Source organism: Oryzias latipes, assembly GCF_053564925.1.
Source record: "Oryzias latipes strain Hd-rR chromosome 1 unlocalized genomic scaffold, Olatipes_Hd-rR_3.1 chr1_Y".
Classification (NCBI taxonomy): domain Eukaryota; kingdom Metazoa; phylum Chordata; class Actinopteri; order Beloniformes; family Adrianichthyidae; genus Oryzias; species Oryzias latipes.
The window spans coordinates 419,454-440,361 of NW_027616335.1; the positions used below are offsets into that span (position 1 = coordinate 419,454).

The 20,908-nt window shown below is 41.5% G+C and overlaps 2 protein-coding genes across 6 annotated transcripts in view; both read left to right on the forward strand.

Moving 5' to 3' along the window:
• The window catches only part of LOC101157755 (toll-like receptor 3), a 41,099-nt gene extending 40,074 nt beyond the window's left edge, over nt 1-1,025 (forward strand). For all 5 annotated transcript variants that reach the window (XM_078943757.1, XM_078943758.1, XM_078943759.1 and 2 more), the window contains one exon: nt 297-1,025. In XM_078943757.1, coding sequence (XP_078799883.1) covers nt 297-528 — 232 coding nt within the window. In that variant the 3' untranslated portion in view covers nt 529-1,025. The remainder of the gene's footprint in view (nt 1-296) is intronic.
• Nucleotides 1,026-3,731: 2,706 nt separating this feature from the next.
• On the forward strand, nt 3,732-13,687 carry LOC144990445 (cytochrome P450 4V2-like). The gene is made up of 11 exons (XM_078943760.1): nt 3,732-3,982; nt 4,059-4,171; nt 5,221-5,306; nt 5,656-5,846; nt 10,809-10,878; nt 10,982-11,108; nt 11,200-11,373; nt 11,725-11,827; nt 12,168-12,302; nt 12,563-12,742; nt 12,821-13,687. Exons 1-11 carry the CDS (start codon nt 3,790-3,792, stop codon nt 12,997-12,999), a joined length of 1,551 nt encoding a protein of 516 aa, XP_078799886.1. The 5' UTR covers nt 3,732-3,789; the 3' UTR covers nt 13,000-13,687.
• The last annotated feature ends 7,221 nt before the right edge of the window (nt 13,688-20,908 follow it).

A 20,908-nucleotide genomic window follows, 5' to 3' on the forward strand; every position in this document is an offset into this window, starting at 1 on the left:
TCACTGTCAGGTCAAACTGCATTGCTGTGCCACCCCTAGGTTTTGTAAAGTACTGCAGTCAGATTTTGTGACCCCAAAAGATATTCTTACAGGGGCCGAGTCTTAACTTGTTGATATTATCACAGGCAGGATTTGGATGGACTTGTGAAAACATATTTTTGAAAATATTGATAATGTGGCTTATTCACCTAAGACAGTAAGGAAAAAAGTACTGATTTCTTTTTCTTGGTGGCGTTGTCAAAGGGTTAAAACAAACATTATTTTTTATTCCTAAATCTTTTTCTTTCCTCATTCAGATTCAAGGTCCATCATGCCCTTCACCAGGTCATCGAAGCAAGCAGAGACTCAGTTGTTTTGGTCTTCTTGCAAGACGTCAACGACTACAAACTGTCCCGCTCACTATTCCTCCGCAGGGGCATGTTGCGTCCCCGTTGCATTCTTGAGTGGCCTGTTCAGAGGGAGAGAGTTCCTGCCTTTCATCAGAAGCTGCTTATTGCACTTGGCATGACAAATCGACTGCAAGACTGACTGTGCATCATGAAAGGTTTCATATTATTTTACATCATTACCATTGCTTCTGTTTAACTGATTTTCTCATGGAGTTACCTAGGAGGGTGTTTTGGTCTGTGTGTGAGTACTCTCCTAAAAAATGTGCAGCTTATTTAAAAAAAAGAATCTTATTTACATGTTTCTTATAGAAAGACATAAAATGCATCATAAATATTTCAACAAAATCATAATTTTGTTTGAGAAATACAAGCTCAATCTTCAGATTATTCATTTAAACATTGCGTGCATGTCTGTGTGTGAGTGATTGCATGTACTAAATAAACAGTTGGATATTTTGTATTTTGATACATTTTGTAATAAATGAATGTTGCTGGGTTTCTTTGCTTTGAAATTCTGTCCCTTTCTGTAATTCCTGAATTCAAACCATTAAAGTCAATTATACAGTATTAAAGAATTTGTTGGAGGGTTGTAAATGAAGACATTACCAGTAAAGATTTGACTTTTTGCAGTGTAAAGTGTTGTATTTCTCTATTCCCTATTGTTTTGTATTCATTGAGAAATGGAATTTCCTGAATAATTTTGAAAACAATCGAATGGACTTTATTAATCCTGGCTGAGAGTAAAGTTCTTGTATGACAAGCAACAAACAGTACGAAGAAAAAGCAGTAAAGAAAAGAAAGAGAGCAAAGTATTGCACATCAGCAGAAATCAAAATCCAATACAAATGTGTATGTGTGCACATCATTATCATGCAATACAGATGCACAAACTGTAATAACAGACACTTGTGGTAAAATGTTTTCATTGTGACAGTCCCATTTTCAGTATAGTTCTACAGATTACCAATACCTAAAGGTGAGTCTTGTACAGTCTAATAACAAACCGTAACAATGATCTCCTAAATCTCTTTGTGGCACTGGAGTTGCTGCTTCTGTACAGAGACATTTAGTGGATGTGATGGATTTACCATGATGGTTTGGAGTTTGTTCAATGCTATTTTGTTCTTCACCATTTCCAGTCTGTCCAGCCGATGTATAATTATTTGTTCTGTCTCAAGGATAATCTTGTTTGGATTCCTGGCATTAATGGTACATCAGGAGACTGCAGCACTGTACAATGCAGTGGCCACCACAGACTGACAGAACAGCGCAAGCATTTTGCTGCTTACAACAAATGATCTGAACTTTCTCAGGAAATGAAGCTCCTTCAGCCCTATTTTGGTGACACCATTGGTGTTAGATGCCCAGTTAAGTCTATTAATCAAGCATTTTCCCAAGTATTTGTTGTGGTTAACAATCTTATCCATCCACAATCCATTAATCTAGATCTATGACATTAATGGGTTTAATTTGAGGCTTTCTCTTCCTGAAATCCACAACATAGGCCTTTTTATGGTGTTTAAATGGATATAGTGTTCACCCTGCAAAGTGCTATGAAAGCCCTTTGTTCTCTATCTCCTGTTTGTCTCTCAAGCGGCCCAACACTGCATCGTCAACTACAAAATGTCTGTAGGTGGGAGGACTTGGAGTTGCAGACCAAGTGGACCACAGATCACATTTCACGTGTTTTTTCTGTTACACTGATGTCACCATGGGTTCCTTTATGATATGGAGAAGGGGCAGTCCCCAGATGTGCTCCAGGTCAGACAGTAAACTCCCCATTTGATAAGACACAACAGATTTGTTCACTCCCATCATGTACATTTTCTCAATTAGTGGAAGTACTTGTATCGTGCTAAGTGCAGTGGAAATATAAAAAAATATTGTCCTCTGGCATTACATCCATCTAAAACTGAGTGCATGAGGTATATGATTGTTTTATCAGCTCTGATTTGAGACAGGTATGCAACTTGTGCCACACCCAAAGCAAATTTAACCAGAAGTTTGAGGTGCTACATAACTAGTTGCTCCAACACCTTCAATAGCCTTACAGATCAAATCAGACGGGGTATCCTTGTTTGGTAATAGTACTGCACAGAATGTTTTCTATGGCACCGGTACTTTTTGTTTCCATCACATACAAACTGAATGTGTATTGCAAGACACTACAGCTGATAAGCAAGAGACTTTATAAATCCTGAGCCATCAGGATCTAAATCTCTGTTGTGATTATGTTTTCTGGCTGTCTCCCCCGACCAGATGTTACAGTCAGAGAAGGTGCTATGTTGGTCTCAGTGGGGGTTAAACTAAAGGGTTCTGTAGGTGTGTGTATGCATGTGTGTGTGTGGGGGGGGAGGACTAGAAGTTGCAGAATATGTTGATTTGGCATTGTGAAGTCAGATCTTGTGTGGTGGCCTTTTTCTCAATAATAAGCAGTTGCATTACAAATGTTTTACATTAAATTAATGTAACTTTATGATAATTTTAAGGTGGCAGTTACCAGCAGATGATCAAACAGGTTTTTTACCATTACTTGTGTATTTTCTGTCATACATTTTCAGAAAAACTTGACATTTTTGCCAGAATCTGAATTTGTGAAAAACAATGGTGAAAAAGTGGACCGCTGTATGCTTTCCCTTGTAATTCAGGCAAAGAAAGTCAATGTTAAACTAGTATCAGCACTTTAATTTTTGATTTTTTACCCATTAATTTACAGCTTTATAGACAGTTAATAGTTCCTAATATCAAAATATGATGGCACAGCAAATACACACCTCCTTCCACAGACATATAAAATATATGCAATGCTTCTCCATGCTTTCTTTCTTGTGGTTGTGAGTTATAAAGAACAGCAGTATGCCTGTTTCTTCTGCAGCAAAACAGGTCATATACTGTAATGACCAATAAAAACATGCTTATCAAGTCTTACAAATAGTGACCTTATTCCCATATCAACAAATATTGTAGCTTACTTACAAAGATATTTTCATCTAAAAAGATAAATGGCACCAAGATAAGGTTATCATTTATTAACCAGCTAGGTTTGACACGCAACAGTATAGTGATGTTTTTGCATAGAAAGAGATAGCAATAAGAGTAAAGGTTATTATTAGAGACGTTTAGCCTCAGAGGCTGGTGGTTAATGATTATCAACTTACATAAATTTGATAAATAAAACTAACAGTGCTGGCTATCATTTTTGCATGATCTATTTGGTTCTTTTGGCGTAATCTAAAACACTTGCTTCTTATATTTCTGAAGTCATCTAATTTGCCTTCAACCTACTGAACTTTATCTTGTTTGGCAGTAAAAAGGGGAGGAGCCTTTACTGCTGTGGACATGCAACTTCCTGCTCATTGATAGGAGTCTCAGTAACTCTGCACTCACACTAGCAAAAGCCATGTCACTTTTACTTGGAGGCTACAGTTTATCCTTTGTTGGAGTAAGCATCTTCATTGCTGCTTTGACATACATCACCTACAAGCTGCTGAGCGACCACCTGCAGAAATGGTTCGAGATGAAGCCCATTCCAGGATTGGAGAAAACCTATCCGATCATTGGGAATTCTCTGTATTTTAAAGCAAACGCAGGGGGTGAGGCAGCGGGTTCAGTGTGAGTCAAAATTCTATTTTTGATGCTGTTTGACCATTTTACTGCATCCTGTTCCAGAGTTCTTCAATCAAATTTTGGAGTTTTGCGATACCTTCAGAGATGAACCACTGTTTAAAATTTGGCTTGGACCAATTCCATTTGTGGTTCTCTTTCATTCAGAAACGGTAGAGGTATGTACTGGTAGCCTTGACACCTGTTCCTTACTCTCACATAATTTGTGTCACTGCCATAACACAATAAAGGATGTTGTGCGGATTGATGTTTAGTGGCTTTGTTTGTTATCATGGTTTTATATCCCCAGAAGAAATTATGATTCACAATGTCGTAACTCAGATGCTAATTAGAGGGAAATCATGTCCCTATGGTCCAGTTGTGTTCAGTCCTTTCAATGGGTAGTGTCACTTTTGTTCAGGGATTTTATCAAGCCTGTTTTTGAACTACAATATAATTATTATTATGCCTGATTTTTACCGTCCCAAGTTATTTCAGGACCATTTAGGTTTTATTTTTATTTTTTAAGGGTTACAATAAAATTTGTACATAAATCGTGTTTATGCATACATTTTATATATTTATTATTATTTTGTATACATTTTATGCATGTCTAATGCATTGCTCCAGGCATAAGGGGCAGGTGTAGCTCAGGCAGTTGAGCAGGTTGGCAATTGATTGAAGCGTTGGCGGCTCGACCCCCAGTCAACCGCTGTGGTCTCCTTGGGCAAGACACCTCACCCTCCCTGCCTCCAGCGTGGCTCCACTGGTGTGCAAATGCGTATGATGGGGGTCGTAGGTGCGTTCTGGCAGCCACACCCCCGTCAGCCTGCCTCACAGCCACAGTCTGTCCTAGGGAAGCTGTAGCTACATCAGTAGCTCACCATCACCAATATGAATGAGGAGTGAATGAATCATGGACATACAGTCCATTGTAAGTGCTTTGAGCATCTGGAGAAGCACAGATAAATTCAGTCCAATATTATTATTATTAAATCTACATGGATGCTTGTGGTGCACGAAATTATGTTTTTCCGTGATGTGGGACGGTATTCATTGGAAGTTAAAAGACTGTCAATGTTAAATCAAGAAAAACACCTTAGATCCAATTTGGAACCACATCATTAGTCCCTCATTCAAAGTGAACAGGACATGTTTATAAAGTGGGTAATGCAAAGTTTGTTTTGCCACGACCAGCCAGTAAAACTATGTGTTCTCTGTTTTGTAGAAGGTTCTCAGTAACCCTGTTCACCTGGACAAGTCTTTTGCGTACACGTTTCTTCATCCTTGGCTTGGAACTGGTTTGCTAACCAGGTAATTTAAATGAAGATGCTCTCAAATGTTTAATTTTTTGCAATAGTTTGCATTTATGAAAGAAGCATTGCTTTGGTATTAAAAAAGTAAGCATTGAAATTAAGTCTGCCAAGTCATGAACTCTTTGTTTTCTTTTTGTACTTGAGAAAATGAATGGACAAAGGGAGAAATTAATGGATCAGTATTTGTTTTAGATTAAAAAAATATTTGTAAGCTACCTTTAAAAAGACAAATCTCAGCAAATGAAGCTTCAAATCCCTTAACGTTGTGCACTCAGACCTGAAGCTTAGATAACAGCGGTTTGAACTATAGAATCCCATGTCTAAGCCTTCTGAATTTCTTTGATTAGCACAGGGAAAAAGTGGAAGCAGCGCAGGAGGATACTGACCCCGACCTTCCACTTTTCCATCCTGACGGACTTCCTGGAGGTGATGAACGAGCAAGCAGAACTTTTGGTGGAAAAGCTGGACAAGTTGGCAGGAAAAGGTCAATTTAACTGCTTCAGTCACGTCACTCTCTGTGCTCTTGATATTATCTGTGGTAAGTACATGTAGATGTACCTTAGAGTTGCGTAATAGTGCCATTTGCTTGAAACAAGACTGTTCATGCATACACATTGACATTTATTCATCCATTTTCTTAACTCACTGTATTGGGGTCATGGGGATGCTAAAGCCTGTCGTAGTTACTGTTAGGCAAGAGCAGCCTGTACAGGTCATCAGTCTGTTGAATGGCACACAATCACTCCTACACACATGCACATCCAGCAGCAATTCAGAGACAGCGATTAACTTATGAAGCAGGGTTTTGGACAGTGGGAGGAAGCCGGAGTGCCCAGAGAAGAACCCACGCGTGGTCCCATTCTGGGATTTGAACCAGGGCCTTCTCGCTGTGATGTCGTCACAGTAATGTAAAAATAATAATAGGTGGAGCGACAGAATTTAAAAATAAAAATCCGAAGGACATGATTCTTGGCAGTCTTAAGCTATGTTCACACAGCAGGGGTTCAAGTGACAACCTTCCATGGGAAGTCTATGTAAACGTGGGAAAATAGGCGTTTCGGGCTTCCATGTTCAAAGCTCTGCCGCTCACATGTTTAGGACCGTTTCCGGGCTCTATGTACAAAATGCGCAGCCATTGAACGCGTGTTGAAAGTAAAATCAGGTCGAACTTTGAGCAATCAGCCACTTGGATTTTGTAATGGGGAATGGATTACGTCCGCATTAATTCAGGGGAGTGCTCAGTTTGTGCCTGGACAGAATTATGTGACATCAGTTCTTTCATTTATCAGAACAGAGCTCTGAAAGAAAAAGCCTGAAGCCAGATTTGCCAGATTTGTACAGCTTTGACGTTTCGCACCAAGCCTCTTGCAGCTGCAGGGGGCAGACATGCGCTTGGATACAGTCGAAAAAGAAGAAGTAGCCCTTCCCTACCTATCCAGTGTCAACACGATGGGCCAAACACGTTTTTCAAGATTGGCGTTTAGGTGTCACAAAAAATTTACACCAGCTTGAAGTTGTTCTGTTGAACACCCAGACCAATCAAACATGGCATTCATGTAGCAGACACCTGCTGACCCCAGATCTTGCTTCCAGGTTCAGCAAACTCATGCAACTACAAAAAGCTTGACGCAAGAGGGAAGAGCAAAGACAATATTTAGCAGTAGATTTGGTTCTTTTTTCATAGGTGTTCCCTGCATAGGCATGCTTCACAAATCTGGCAAATGTTCCAACAGTTCACGATTCCTAGTCAAGATTCATTGATACAATAAAGAATTTCCACAAATGAGTCTGAACAGAACAAAATTGAGATCTGAAAACAGATGAAGTAAACCTGTTTATTTTGGATAATGAAACTCTAAGATGTTCGGGAAAAGGTGCTAAAAGGTTGTGAAGCACAAAACCATAACCATGTCAATTTATGGCAGGTTGGCACTTTTATCCTCTCACTTTCTCCCTCTCTCTCTTTTGTTTCTGTCACCCCGTCCTTGTTTCTTTTCCTTTTTTTATTTTCACAGATTTTCTCCCCCTTTCTTCCCTTTGTAAAAAAATGAATAAATAAAAAATACAAAAGGGGTTTATGCAAATTAAACACCTTGTGTGTCAGAAGACTCATAACCCACTATTGTAACTGTAAAATGTCCAACACAAGAAGAGCCCTTTAGCTCTTATATGTTTGCTCAGATGTTGAACAAGACAAGTTAAAGAAAAAGAGAAAATATGATAAAATGCTTATGCCTGGACACTCAGAGTCTTCTTCTTTCTCTTTCGGCTTTTCCCATCAGGGGTCGCCACAGCGAATCATCCTTTTCCACCTCACTCTATCATGAACATCTTCTACCCTAACATTAACCAACTTCATGTCCTCTGTTAAGACATCCATATATCTCCTCTGTGGCCGTCCTCTTGCCCTCCGGCCAGGCAGCTCCATCTCCAACATCCTTCTACCAATATATCCACTATCCCTCCTCTGAACATGTCCAAACCATCTCAGTCTGGCTTCTCTGACTTTGTCGCTAACACAGGCAACATGAGCCGTCCCTCTGATGTACTCGTTCCTTATCCTGTCTAACCTGGTCACTCCTAAGGAGAACCTCAACATCTTCATTTCTGCTACCTCCATCTCAGCCTCTTGTCTCTGTCTGACTGCTACCGTCTCTAACCCATAGAGCAGAGCTGGTCTCACCACTGTCTTGTACACCTTTCCTTTGAGTCTTGCTGGCACTCTTCTGTCACACAACACTCCTGACACTTTCCTCCAACCGCTCCAACCTGCCTGCACTCGCCTCTTCACCTCTTTTCCACAATCCCCATCACACTGAACTGTTGACCCCAAGTACTTAAACTCCTGCACCTTCTTCACCTCAGTCCCCTGTAACCTAACGCTTCTACCTTGATCCCTCTCGTTCAGACACATGTATTCTGTCTTACTACGACTGACCTTCATACCTCTTCTTTCCAGAGCAAACCTCCACCTCTCTAGCTGTTCCTCCACCTGCTCTCTACTCTCACTGCAAATTACAATGTCATCCGCAAACATCATTGTCCAGGGAGATTCCTGTCTTACCTCGTCTGTCAGCCTGTCCATCAGCATAGCAAACAAAAAAGGACTCAAAGCTGATCCTTGGTGTAGTCCCACCTCCACCTTGAACTCCTCTGTCTGACCTACAGCACATCTCACCACCGTCATACTTCTCTCATACATGTCCTGAACTACTCTGACATACTTCTCTGCCACTCCAGACGACCTCATACAGTACCACAGCTCCTCCCTCGGCACCCTGTCATACGCCTTCTCTAAATCTACGAACACACAATGCAGCTCCTTCTGACCTTCTCTGTACTTTTCCATCAACATTCTCAAAGCAAAAATGGCATCAGTGGTGCTCTTACGGGGCATGAAACCATACTGCTGCTCACAAATCTCCACCTTCTTCCTAAGCCTGGCTTCCACTACTCTTTCCCACAGCTTCATTGTGTGGCTCATCAACTTTATTCCTCTATAGTTGCTGCAGTTCTGCATGTCACCCTTGTTTTTAAAGATCGGGACCAGAACGCTTCTCCTCCATTCCTCAGGCATCTTCTCACTCTCTAAAATCCTATTGAACAACCTTGTTAGAAATTCCACTGCTGTCTCTCCTAGGCACTTCCATACCTCCACAGGTACGTCATCAGGACCAACGGCCTTTCCGCTCTTCATCCTTTTCAGAGCCTTCCTAACCTCATCCTTTCCAATCTCTGCTACTTCCTGCTCCACAACAACCACATCTTCCTCCCTTCTTTCCCTGTCATTTTCCTCGTTCATCAGCTCCTCAAAATACTCCTTCCATCTTTTCTGTACACTCTCTTGGGTTGTTAGCACCTTTCCATCTCTGTCCTTAATCACCCTTATCTGTTGCACGTCCTTCCCATCTCTGTCTCTCTGTCTGGCTAGTCTGTACAAGTCCTTCTCTCCTTCCTTTGTGTCTAACCTGTCATATAGCTCATCGTAAGCTTTCTGTTTGGCCTTTGCCACCTCTCTCTTCACTCTACGCTGCGCTTCCTTGTACTCCTGTCTACCTTCCTCAGTCCTTTCTACATCCCACTTCCTTTAAGCCAACCTCTTCCTCTGGACGCATTCCTGTACTTCCTCATTCCACCACCAAGTCTCTTTACTGTCTTTCCTCTTTCCAGATGACACACCTAGCACCTTCCTACCTGTTTCCCTGATAATCTCTGCTGTAGTTTCCCAGTCCTCTGGAAGCTCATCCTGACCACCCAGGACCTGCCTCAACTTCTGCCTAAATTCCTCACAAGTTTCTTCATTCTGTAGCTTCCACCACTTGGTCTTCTTTTCTGTTTTCCCTATCTTCTTCTTCCTGACCTCCAGAGTCATCTTACACACCACCATGCGGTGCTGTCTGGCTACACTCTCTCCTACCACCACTTTGCAGTCATTAACCTCTCTCAAATGACCTCGTCTACATAGGATGTAGTCCACCTGAGTACTCCTACCTCCACTTCTGTATGTCACTCTATGTTCCTCTCTCTTCTGGAAGTAAGTGTTGACTACAGCCATTTCCATCCTCTTCGCAAAGTCCACCACCATCTGTCCCTCCAGATTCCTTTCCTTCACACCAAACCTGCCCATCACCTCCTCATCACCTCTATTGCCCTCACCAACATGCCCATTAAAGTCTGCTCCAATAACAACTCTCTCTCCTCTGGGAAAACTCTCTATGACCTCATCCAACTCACTCCAGAATCTCTCCTTCACTTCTAACTCACAGCCAACCTGTGGCGCATACCCACTGACTACATTCACCATCACCCCTTCAATTTCTAACTTTAGGCTCATCATCCTGTCTGAGACTCTTTTCACCTCTAGAACACTGTTTACAAACTCCCCCTTCAGAATCACTCCTACCCCGTTTCTCTTCCTATCAACACCATGATAGAACAGTTTGTATCCTCCTCCAATACTACGTGCCTTGCTGCCCTTCCACCTCGTCTCCTGCACACACAGTACATCTACCTTCCTTCTCTCCATCATGTCTGCCAGCTCTCTGCCTTTCCCTGTCATTGTGCCAACGTTAAGAGTCCCTATTCTCAAACCTATGTTCCTGCCTTTTCCCTTCTCTCTCTGGCAACAGACCCTTCTGCCTCCCCTCTTTCTTCCACCAACAGTAGTCAAATTTCCACCGACACCCTGTAGGTTAACAGCATCGGTGGCGGTCGTTGTTAACCCGGGCCTCGACCGATCCGGTATGTCTAAAGTGTTGTGGATGATTCGCATGGTTATTTTGGCAATTTTTACGCCGGATGCCCTTCCTGACGCAACCCTCTCTATTTATCCGGGCTTGGGACCGGCACAGAAGTTACTGGCTTGCAACCCCTGTGGCTAGATTATGCCTGGACACTCAGAGTAAAAACATTTTAAATTAAGTGCTGTTAGTGATTTTGTTGCTGTTTCATGTTTTTTTCTGGGGTTTAAAGGCATCAAGTATTTTTTTTTTTGTTTCAGAAACAGCAATGGGCAAGAAAATCTATGCTCAGAGTAACTCTGAATCTGAGTATGTTAAGAGTGTCTACAAGTGAGTTCTCCCCATTTGATTTTCAAAATATTCATTGTCAGAATTTCAAAAGAAAAATACACAAGTAGCAGTAGTAACAAGTAGTATTTCTTTTCAAACGCAGAATGAGTGACATTATCAGCCGAAGACAAAGGGCACCTTGGTTTTGGCCTGACTTTCTCTACTACTTCTTTGGCGAGGGTAAAGAGCACGACAAAACCCTCAAGATCCTCCACTCCTTTACTAAAAAAGTAAGTTGGAACTTTTGAAAGTGTTAAATTGAAATCTTTAGCATCTAACACACATAAATATTTCTGCACATTTTTTTTTTGGTATGTTCAGGTTATCTACGAAAGGTCAGAGAGCCTGTCCCACACTGAATCTGACAGTGAGTCTGACAGGGGCACAAGGAAACGCAAAGCTTTTCTAGACATGCTATTGAACACAACAGATGAAAATGGCAACAAGCTGAGCCACCAGGACATTCAGGAGGAGGTGGATACCTTTATGTTTGAGGTTGGTGAAACAAAAGAAAAACTAGGACCCCCTAAATAGACATTGAAGAAAAAAAAATCAAAGTAAAAAACCTAACCGGTGCGCACCAGATAGTTTTTTTTTTTTTTTCTTCTTTTTTTTTTAACGGAGCCCCTAAAGGGCATTGAAGTAGAAGAAAAAATAGAAACAAAAAAAATAATAGATAATTCAAAGCAAAAAAACAAAACAAAAAAAAAGATTATTTTAATTTTTTACTTTGATTTTTTATTCTTTCTTCTTCTTCAATGAGGGGCTCCGAAGAGGTGAATGTTTTTGCAAGGAAGAAAATTTGCCATCTTGAAAATATGGCATTAAACTGGCTCCATTTTGCAGGGTCATGACACCACAGCTGCCTCCATGAACTGGGCTTTACATCTGCTCGGCTCCCACCCTGAGGTTCAAAGAAAGGCTCAGGAGGAGCTGCAGGAGGTGTTCGGTAACAGAAACAGCTGTCCTTGCTTCCTGTTTACACCTCTTTATATCACTTTACCTGTTCACTGTGGATACATTTAAAATTTAAGAGCTTGAATTTTTTATGACATGTGTTGGTAGGCCATTTTTAGTGAATTTTTGTCTTAAAACGACGAAGAATTAGAATGTGTAAGTAAAAAAAAACATTTCTGGGAAAAGAAATCTAAAATAATAAAATTCAAAGGCAAAAACAGTGATAAATAACTTTAAACACCCTCTATATTTTTGGAGGGTTTTAAAATTATTCAAATAATCTGGGCTGCAACATCAAGACTGAATAGTGGGATTTTTTGTTTGTTGCTAAGGTGCGTCTGACCGACCAGCAACGACAGAGGACCTGAAGAAGCTCAAATACCTGGAATGTGTGATCAAAGAGGCGTTACGGCTGTTTCCCTCTGTGCCTTTCTTTGCCCGAAGGCTAGGCGAGGACTGCCACATCAGTGAGTTCTCGTGAAGGAAGCTTTTCTCTTAAATTATTTTGTGGTTGAGGTACTTCTATCTGGCGACCTCTTCCTTTTTTAATTGCAAAAGCACGAATAATCAGAAATTGAGAGGAGCCTGGATCATTTCACTCCTGCTATCAGAACTTTCTAACAATGTTTAAAACAATGGTGACACTGTTAATATGACTTGCTGCTTTTTCAGTCTTCAAACGTCTGACCTGTTGGTGACTATATGTAATTTATGCTTTCACTTTTAGATGGTTTCATGGTTCCCAAAGGTGCAAATGCAATCATAATAACCTACACTCTTCATCGTGACCCACGGTACTTCCCGGAGCCTGAGGAATTCAGGCCAGAGCGGTTTCTACCGGAGAATGCAGCTGGAAGGCCTCCATACGCATACGTCCCTTTCTCAGCAGGACTCCGCAACTGCATAGGTGCGAACAGAAGAGAGGATTATTGCATCTGCAACATTCTTTCTGCATTCATACCTTTGTCGTTTTTGCACCTTTCAGGGCAGCGTTTTGCGCTGATGGAAGAAAAGGTTGTCTTGTCATCCATTCTGCGGAAGTTCAATGTTGAAGCTTGTCAGGTTCGAGAAGACCTTCGTCCAGTGGGGGAGCTCATTCTGCGACCAGAGAGGGGCATTGAAATTAAACTGGAGAAGAGGGGGTGTCCCGCTTCAGCTAACTAGGATCTAAATCTTTTTTGGAATGCAAACCCCAAGAAAAGGACAAAGCTGCAGGTGCTTTGATGCCCAATGCCACTAGATGGCACCAATAGTAAGCTTTTTGGTCCAATTTAAACCCTTTTCTCCACCGTAATAATAGCTTGCTCCTGAAAATAAATAAATAGTAAAGTTGCACAAATTAGTCACCAAGCTGCGGGGAAGCTGGACATATCATTAAAATGTTCACTCATGATATGAATGTTGTTTTTCTACCTGATGATGAGTCACACTTTCAGGCAACAAAAGCTAATCCTCTCCTGCACTGACGGAAGCTGAAAACCAACAGTTTAATACGCAACAAGTCAATACGCTTAGAGGTATTTACACATCAGAGGTCATTTCTGAAGAGGCCAATGGCTCTGAACCATTAAGTGGACTCTATGTTGATATCAAGACAGCTTTTCTACTGACGAGACCAGAGTTTTTCTTGATTTTGTTGTAGCTCTCTTTTACACAGTGTTCTGAGATGAAAAAAAAAACAAAAAACTAACATCTCAGCGATTACACTTTAGTTAATTGTTTGCAGACTATGCAATCCCTCTTCACCTTTTACCCCTTTCCTAAAATCTCCGTCCAATCTAATGCCTGATGAAACAACTTGATGACTGATTTTTGAAACTGCATTAGAATAAAGTGTATGCCCTAAACTCAAGATCTAAACTCAATTCTTTGATGAACGATTAAAGGAGAAACACATGTTTTTTTTTCTTCAATCCAGTTATTGAGTTATTCATATTCATATTTTTGGTTTACTTTTTGGAGCACGACTAATTTTTTGGGGTTATAGTCTTTTAATGTAACCCAATGTGTTGTTTTTTTCCTGAGTTTCTAAATAATCAAACAAAAATAGTTTGTCCCTTTTTAGCCTAGCTACCTCCATCCATCCATCCATCCATCCATCCATCCATCCATCCATCCATCCAAAATGTTCATTTCACATAAACTCACTTTGATAACACAGTGGGGCCTTTCTTGTAGCACCTTGTTAACAGCTGTGAATTCACAGCTTTGAGGCACAGGAACCACCAGTGACACACAAACAGCAAAATCCTCTCCTTTGATAGTGTGTTCTGACTTGCTGCTTTGAAAATACCGTGCAGAGCCGTGCAGCGTAGAGGATTTAGCGATGCACTCGGACTAGAGAAAGATTGATAAAAATGCTCAGGATGTCCTATTTTTGGTGCATTAACCCTCCAAATCCCAGAATAGCATATTTATGTAATGCAGATGTACTTCAGGCTTTGTCATGCTTCACCTCCAATGAAGTTCATTTTTTGGTCACTCTCCCAGAATCCTTCTTTTTGTTCAGCGGTAAATGCAACAGCGCTGGTGCTTAAGCTCAGGTCTTTTCAACAGCATTGTGGTTATGTTTAAACAGCTGTCCACATTCAGCTGCGCGGTCAGCCCTTCAGCGAATCTTCTGTCAGAATGCGAAGTGCAGAAGTTTTTCCTCATCGAGTCACAATGAGGTCAGGAGACTCAACTGTGAGAACAGCTAATGAGAGCGTGACAGAGTTACAAATGAACCCATTCATTATGTCACAGAATGATTTAGAGGGCGTGCCTGCAAGGGTCATTGCCTAACACCAAAATGACTTGACTGATGACGACTTGGATGATCTTTTCCTACACTATGATTTGAATTATAGAACGCTTTCCTAATCAATGGCTGCAAAGAGCCAAGGTCTCTGTGCTGCAAATAACCACTTCTCTCGACTGTCGATGGCTCAAACAAATTGAACAGATAAAGGGGCTTTAGAGTGAGGGGCGGCAGGTGACTCACAATAGCTTTTTAGGACATTCTGCAAGAAAAACAACTGAAAATGAACTAAAACTACAACTGGCGTGGGGACACATTATTAGTAATGAAGTAAAAGATTTTTAAAAAGTAGCTTTATTTTGATAAAATGATTTGTGTAAACAGTTTCCTCCTGATCTGGCTAAATGTTTTCCAGCAGTGCTGTTGAGTAATCCCTTTTTGCCATGTTGCAATATTTGATAACTATCTAGGTACAAGGGTATCAGATTGCTGTTTGGCTTTATCTGTACAAAGTTTTGGCTCTGATATTAGACCAGACACAAGTGACCTAAAGTAACAGAGCAGCATGTTCAAAGTCATTGTGTAATTCAGGTTATACTCGTTCAAAAGCTGGAGGTCACAGTCAAACTGGGTCAAATGGGTCAAACAGCACTTTATTGTGAAAAACTGAAAGGTAAAATTTACCACATTTACAAAGTTTTTGAAAATATGAATTTGGGGGGAAAAAACTCTTCAGTAAAAGGGCAAAAGATTGTTTGTTCCAGTTAGTGTCGCAGTTCTCAAGTTTAAAAAAAAATCTTTAAAATATCTGTTGAGGAAGAAATTTAAAAGGTCTCTGTGGTAAAGAGATATTACAAAGGGCTTTAACAGATAACACATGTCTACAAAACAATGGCTGAGAACTTTTGCAGGATAAATAAAAATGAACAAGAACATACATATTTTGAAAAAGTGACACTCCACTGCATCCGTTTTTAACTGTCTAAAAAAAGTCAAATCAACACTGAACGAGAAAATTTGGCCCACATAATTTGTTTCACCATTATAAAAAAAATAAAAAAAAATCACTTGAACCAGTAAAATCTTCATGTTTTCTGTTGAGCTGGGATTATGTGAAGTTATTATAAACTGTTTGTTTAAAAAGATTCAGAGATTTGCAGCCTTTAACACTAAAAGAGCCATTTAATGTAGTTTCTCATATAGAAAAAAAAAAAAAAACAATTTATTTTTGTTTTTCTGTGCTTAATAATTTTAACTTATTTTACTTTTGACAGCTGCACATACTAATTCCTTTCAAATTAAAATACACTTTGCGTCTAATTGGACCATCCTGCAACAGATTTACTTGAATTAAAAACGCAAGAAACAGAAGTCAAACATGGTGTTTTCTGTCATAATTCTGGTTAATCTTTATACTTTATCTCCTCCTATTTTTTTAACTTACCTTTTAACTTTGCCTCTGAACAGTATCTAAACTTTGTTGTGCTGCAGAAGATAAAAATTTGAGTTGTAATTCTGTTCAAACATAGGTTTGAGAATAGGGACTCTTAACGTTGGCACAATGACAGGGAAAGGCAGAGAGCTGGCAGACATGATGGAGAGAAGGAAGGTAGATGTACTGTGTGTGCAGGAGACAAGGTGGAAGGGCAGCAAGGCACGTAGTATTGGAGGAGGATACAAACTTTTCTATCATGGTGTTGATAGGAAGAGAAACGGGGTAGGAGTGATTCTGAAGGGGGAGTTTGTAAACAGTGTTCTAGAGGTGAAAAGAGTCTCAGACAGGATGATGAGCCTAAAGTTAGAAATTGAAGGGGTGATGGTGAATGTAGTCAGTGGGTATGCGCCACAGGTTGGCTGTGAGTTAGAAGTGAAGGAGAGATTCTGGAGTGAGTTGGATGAGGTCATAGAGAGTTTTCCCAGAGGAGAGAGAGTTGTTATTGGAGCAGACTTTAATGGGCATGTTGGTGAGGGCAACAGAGGTGATGAGGAGGTGATGGGCAGGTTTGGTGTGAAGGAAAGGAATCTGGAGGGACAGATGGTGGTGGACTTTGCGAAGAGGATGGAAATGGCTGTAGTCAACACTTACTTCCAGAAGAGAGAGGAACATAGAGTGACATACAGAAGTGGAGGTAGGAGTACTCAGGTGGACTACATCCTATGTAGACGAGGTCATTTGAGAGAGGTTAATGACTGCAAAGTGGTGGTAGGAGAGAGTGTAGCCAGACAGCACCGCATGGTGGTGTGTAAGATGACTCTGGAGGTCAGGAAGAAGAAGATAGGGAAAACAGAAAAGAAGACCAAGTGGTGGAAGCTACAGAATGAAGAAACTTGTGAGGAATTTAGGCAGAAGTTGAGGCAGGTCCTGGGTGGTCAGGATGAGCTTCCAGAGGACTGGGAAACTACAGCAGAGATTATCAGGGAAACAGGTAGGAAGGTGCTAGGTGTGTCATCTGGAAAGAGGAAAGACGGTAAAGAGACTTGGTGGTGGAATGAGGAAGTACAGGAATGCGTCCAGAGGAAGAGGTTGGCTAAAAGGAAGTGGGATGTAGAAAGGACTGAGGAAGGTAGACAGGAGTACCTGTGGAGGTATGGAAGTGCCTAGGAGAGACAGCAGTGGAATTTCTAACAAGGTTGTTCAATAGGATTTTAGAGAGTGAGAAGATGCCTGAGGAATGGAGGAGAAGCGTTCTGGTCCCGATCTTTAAAAACAAGGGTGACATGCAGAACTGCAGCAACTATAGAGGAATAAAGTTGATGAGCCACACAATGAAGCTGTGGGAAAGAGTAGTGGAAGCCAGGCTTAGGAAGAAGGTGGAGATTTGTGAGCAGCAGTATGGTTTCATGCCCCGTAAGAGCACCACTGATGCCATTTTTGCTTTGAGAATGTTGATGGAAAAGTACAGAGAAGGTCAGAAGGAGCTGCATTGTGTGTTCGTAGATTTAGAGAAGGCGTATGACAGGGTGCCGAGGGAGGAGCTGTGGTACTGTATGAGGTCGTCTGGAGTGGCAGAGAAGTATGTCAGAGTAGTTCAGGACATGTATGAGAGAAGTATGACGGTGGTGAGATGTGCTGTAGGTCAGACAGAGGAGTTCAAGGTGGAGGTGGGACTACACCAAGGATCAGCTTTGAGTCCTTTTTTGTTTGCTATGCTGATGGACAGGCTGACAGACGAGGTAAGACAGGAATCTCCCTGGACAATGATGTTTGCGGATGACATTGTAATTTGCAGTGAGAGTAGAGAGCAGGTGGAGGAACAGCTAGAGAGGTGGAGGTTTGCTCTGGAAAGAAGAGGTATGAAGGTCAGTCGTAGTAAGACAGAATACATGTGTCTGAACGAGAGGGATCAAGGTAGAAGCGTTAGGTTACAGGGGACTGAGGTGAAGAAGGTGCAGGAGTTTAAGTACTTGGGGTCAACAGTTCAGTGTGATGGGGATTGTGGAAAAGAGGTGAAGAGGCGAGTGCAGGCAGGTTGGAGCGGGTGGAGGAAAGAGTCAGGAGTGTTGTGTGACAGAAGAGTGCCAGCAAGACTCAAAGGAAAGGTGTACAAGACAGTGGTGAGACCAGCTCTGCTCTATGGGTTAGAGACGGTAGCAGTGAGACAGAGACAAGAGGCTGAGATGGAGGTAGCAGAGATGAAGATGTTGAGGTTCTCCTTAGGAGTGACCAGGTTAGACAGGATAAGGAACGAGTACATCAGAGGGACGGCTCATGTTGCCTGTGTTAGCGACAAAGTCAGAGAAGCCAGACTGAGATGGTTTGGACATGTTCAGAGGAGGGATAGTGGATATATTGGTAGAAGGATGTTGGAGATGGAGCTGCCTGGCAGGAGGGCAAGAGGACGGCCACAGAGGAGATATATGGATGTCTTAACAGAGGACATGAAGTTGGCTAACGTTAGGGTAGAAGATGTTCATGATAGAGTGAGGTGGAAAAGGATGATTCGCTGTGGCGACCCCTGATGGGAAAAGCCGAAAGAGAAAGATCTGACATGTTAAGCATCTAAACAGAAATGGAAAAACTTAACTATCTAAAACAAATGAACCACAAACCTATAATTTTTGTCCTGATTTTTAGCAATTTTCTTTATCTTCCTTATCTCTGCATTAGCTCTATAATGAAGAGATAAAGAAGCCTTATGTCATTTCGGTCCAGGTTACAAACCTCTGAACAAAGCACACCAAAAAACAGGACAGTACATCCAATTTGGTAATAAAAAACAACAACTTTAAGTAAGAGATGCTATTTGAAAGCCTTAGTTAACTTCAATGCACACAACAACATTTATTAAGCAAGTCGGCAACGTGAACTGCTTAACGGAGCACCCTCCCTTGCCCCTCCCCCCATGTACTTTCAGATGCATGAAGCCTGCGCAGATCAGTGAAAAAGTCTGATCACAGGTGTTTCAAACTCCAGGCCTCGAGGGCTGGTGTGCTTTGTGTTTTCCAACTTACCTGCCAGTGAAGCTCCTTACTGCCTGAAAACACCTGATCCAGGTAACCAGCAGCAGATGAGACCAGCAGGATGGTGGCCCTCAAGGCCTGGAGCCTGACACCCCTGATGGAGCAGACTGTTTTACACCAGAGTGCAGTTCAAGCCAACTTCCAGAGAGTGGCAGCAGTGTATTAGTTGCTAAATGTCTCCAAAAGCCGGTGTAAGCAGCGTGTGTCAGTGACAGTGAGTGAGGCAGAATGTTATCTGGTGTTTTGGTCTCAGTCCTCCACAGCTTTACTCGGAGTGACAGATGCCTTCTTCAGTACGTGTGCACTTTTTAGCGCAAATCTCATGATTTCTTATTTCTCCTGAGAATCATATGGCAGAGAAACAAATGCAAAACTCTAAAAGGGTTAATAATAGTTTCAGCATAGTTGCTGTCACACATTAGGATGGTGCATTCATTACATTTTAACGGCAAATAGAAACAGATCTATAAAAATCTATATCAGACTAGTACCACAAAATGTGAGTTCAAGCCATCAAAGCTGCTGTTCGATGGAGGCACATAAGATGTTCCCTTTGAAAATGTCATGTTTTTTTTGTGTGTCAGTGGAAGATCTGCATGGACATGTATATTCTGGCTTTTATCCCAAACCAGCCTCCCCCTTATGCCAGTCAGGCAAACTGAAAGGTTGCAAAGGATTCTCTTTCCAAACAGTACGCATTTGCCAAACAATCCTTTACAATCAATAGGATTCTGCAGACTGAAGCCACAGTTGCCTCAAGGCACAAGAGGAAGGTGTAGCGAGTAGTATTTATATCCTAATCTCTTGGATGTCTTGTAGACCTCGCTGGCCCACGGAGCACATAGACATGTGTTGAGGAGGATAGGATGTGACAGTATCCCTCAATCTGACCGACCACAGTGCTGGAGCTCCACAGCACGCTGCTAACTCTATTGGTCGCTTTTAGTCTCTCTCCCACATATGCATGCATGCACAGGCACCACTGGCGCGCTCACAGTTAAACCACCCACTCGTCCGACGCTCCTCTCCATCAGCTCCCATTCTTATTTTCACATCAGGTGCATGCCCCCATTAGAAACCTTAGAAACAATCACAATTATGTTGGTAAGGATGGAGGCATGGGGTGGGGACGGAGGGGGTGAGAAAAGACAGAGGTTCAAAGGAGGTGACTAGAAATAGATTGAAGGGAAATCACATGAGGTATCAGGCTGTGTGTGCAGCAATGTGAGGGAAGGACAAATTCAGGTTGAGGATTAGTGCAAAGCAATGCACAAATAAAGCAATATAACCAAGACTGTAAAGTTGAACAATTAAAATAAACCCCAATAACTTGTGGGGTGCCAACTCAGCCAACCAACTTTGAGGATTTTTTGCTTGAGGCGTCATGTACAAGTGTTCTACGCTTCCTTTGAAGTAAATCATCTTTAATCTCCCAGAGCAACCATTTGAAATGTAGGCCATTTTTTCCAATTGTACTTAAATGAGGTGTGATTTATTTTCAAAAAGCAGCTACAGAACAGATTTTTAGTTCATTTTGAAAAACCCAGCACATTTTTTTTAAATACGTATACATACATCGGAAAATGTTTATTGAATCTCAGTGGTCCATGACTGTTTTTGTAAGGTGCGACAAGCCCAATGAATTTTTGACATCACAGTTCAATACCGTGTCAGTTTGTTTTTTTTGCATATTTTCAGTCTTTTTTTTCTTCTTTTTTTTTACCGGTGCTGGTGACTACCACATCTGAGTGATGTGGCCTAAAATGTGTTGGCATGTTTGTCTGTTAACGCTTACATAATGCACAGCTGTACCAGAATGCTCAAACACCGGCAGCCACTCAGTTGTTTCCACTACAGTGCAACAAGAAGAAA

What these genes read in the sequence shown, in the direction of transcription:
- LOC144990445 (XM_078943760.1), top strand. Translation starts at nt 3,790, where the DNA reads ATGTCACTTTTACTTGGAGGCTACAGTTTATCCTTTGTTGGAGTAAGC. An exon ending in GGAGCTGCAGGAGGTGTTCG is followed by an intron (nt 11,828 to 12,167) that starts GTAACAGAAACA and finishes TTTGTTGCTAAG; the next exon opens with GTGCGTCTGACCGACCAGCA. An exon ending in AGGCGAGGACTGCCACATCA is followed by an intron (nt 12,303 to 12,562) that starts GTGAGTTCTCGT and finishes TTTCACTTTTAG; the next exon opens with ATGGTTTCATGGTTCCCAAA.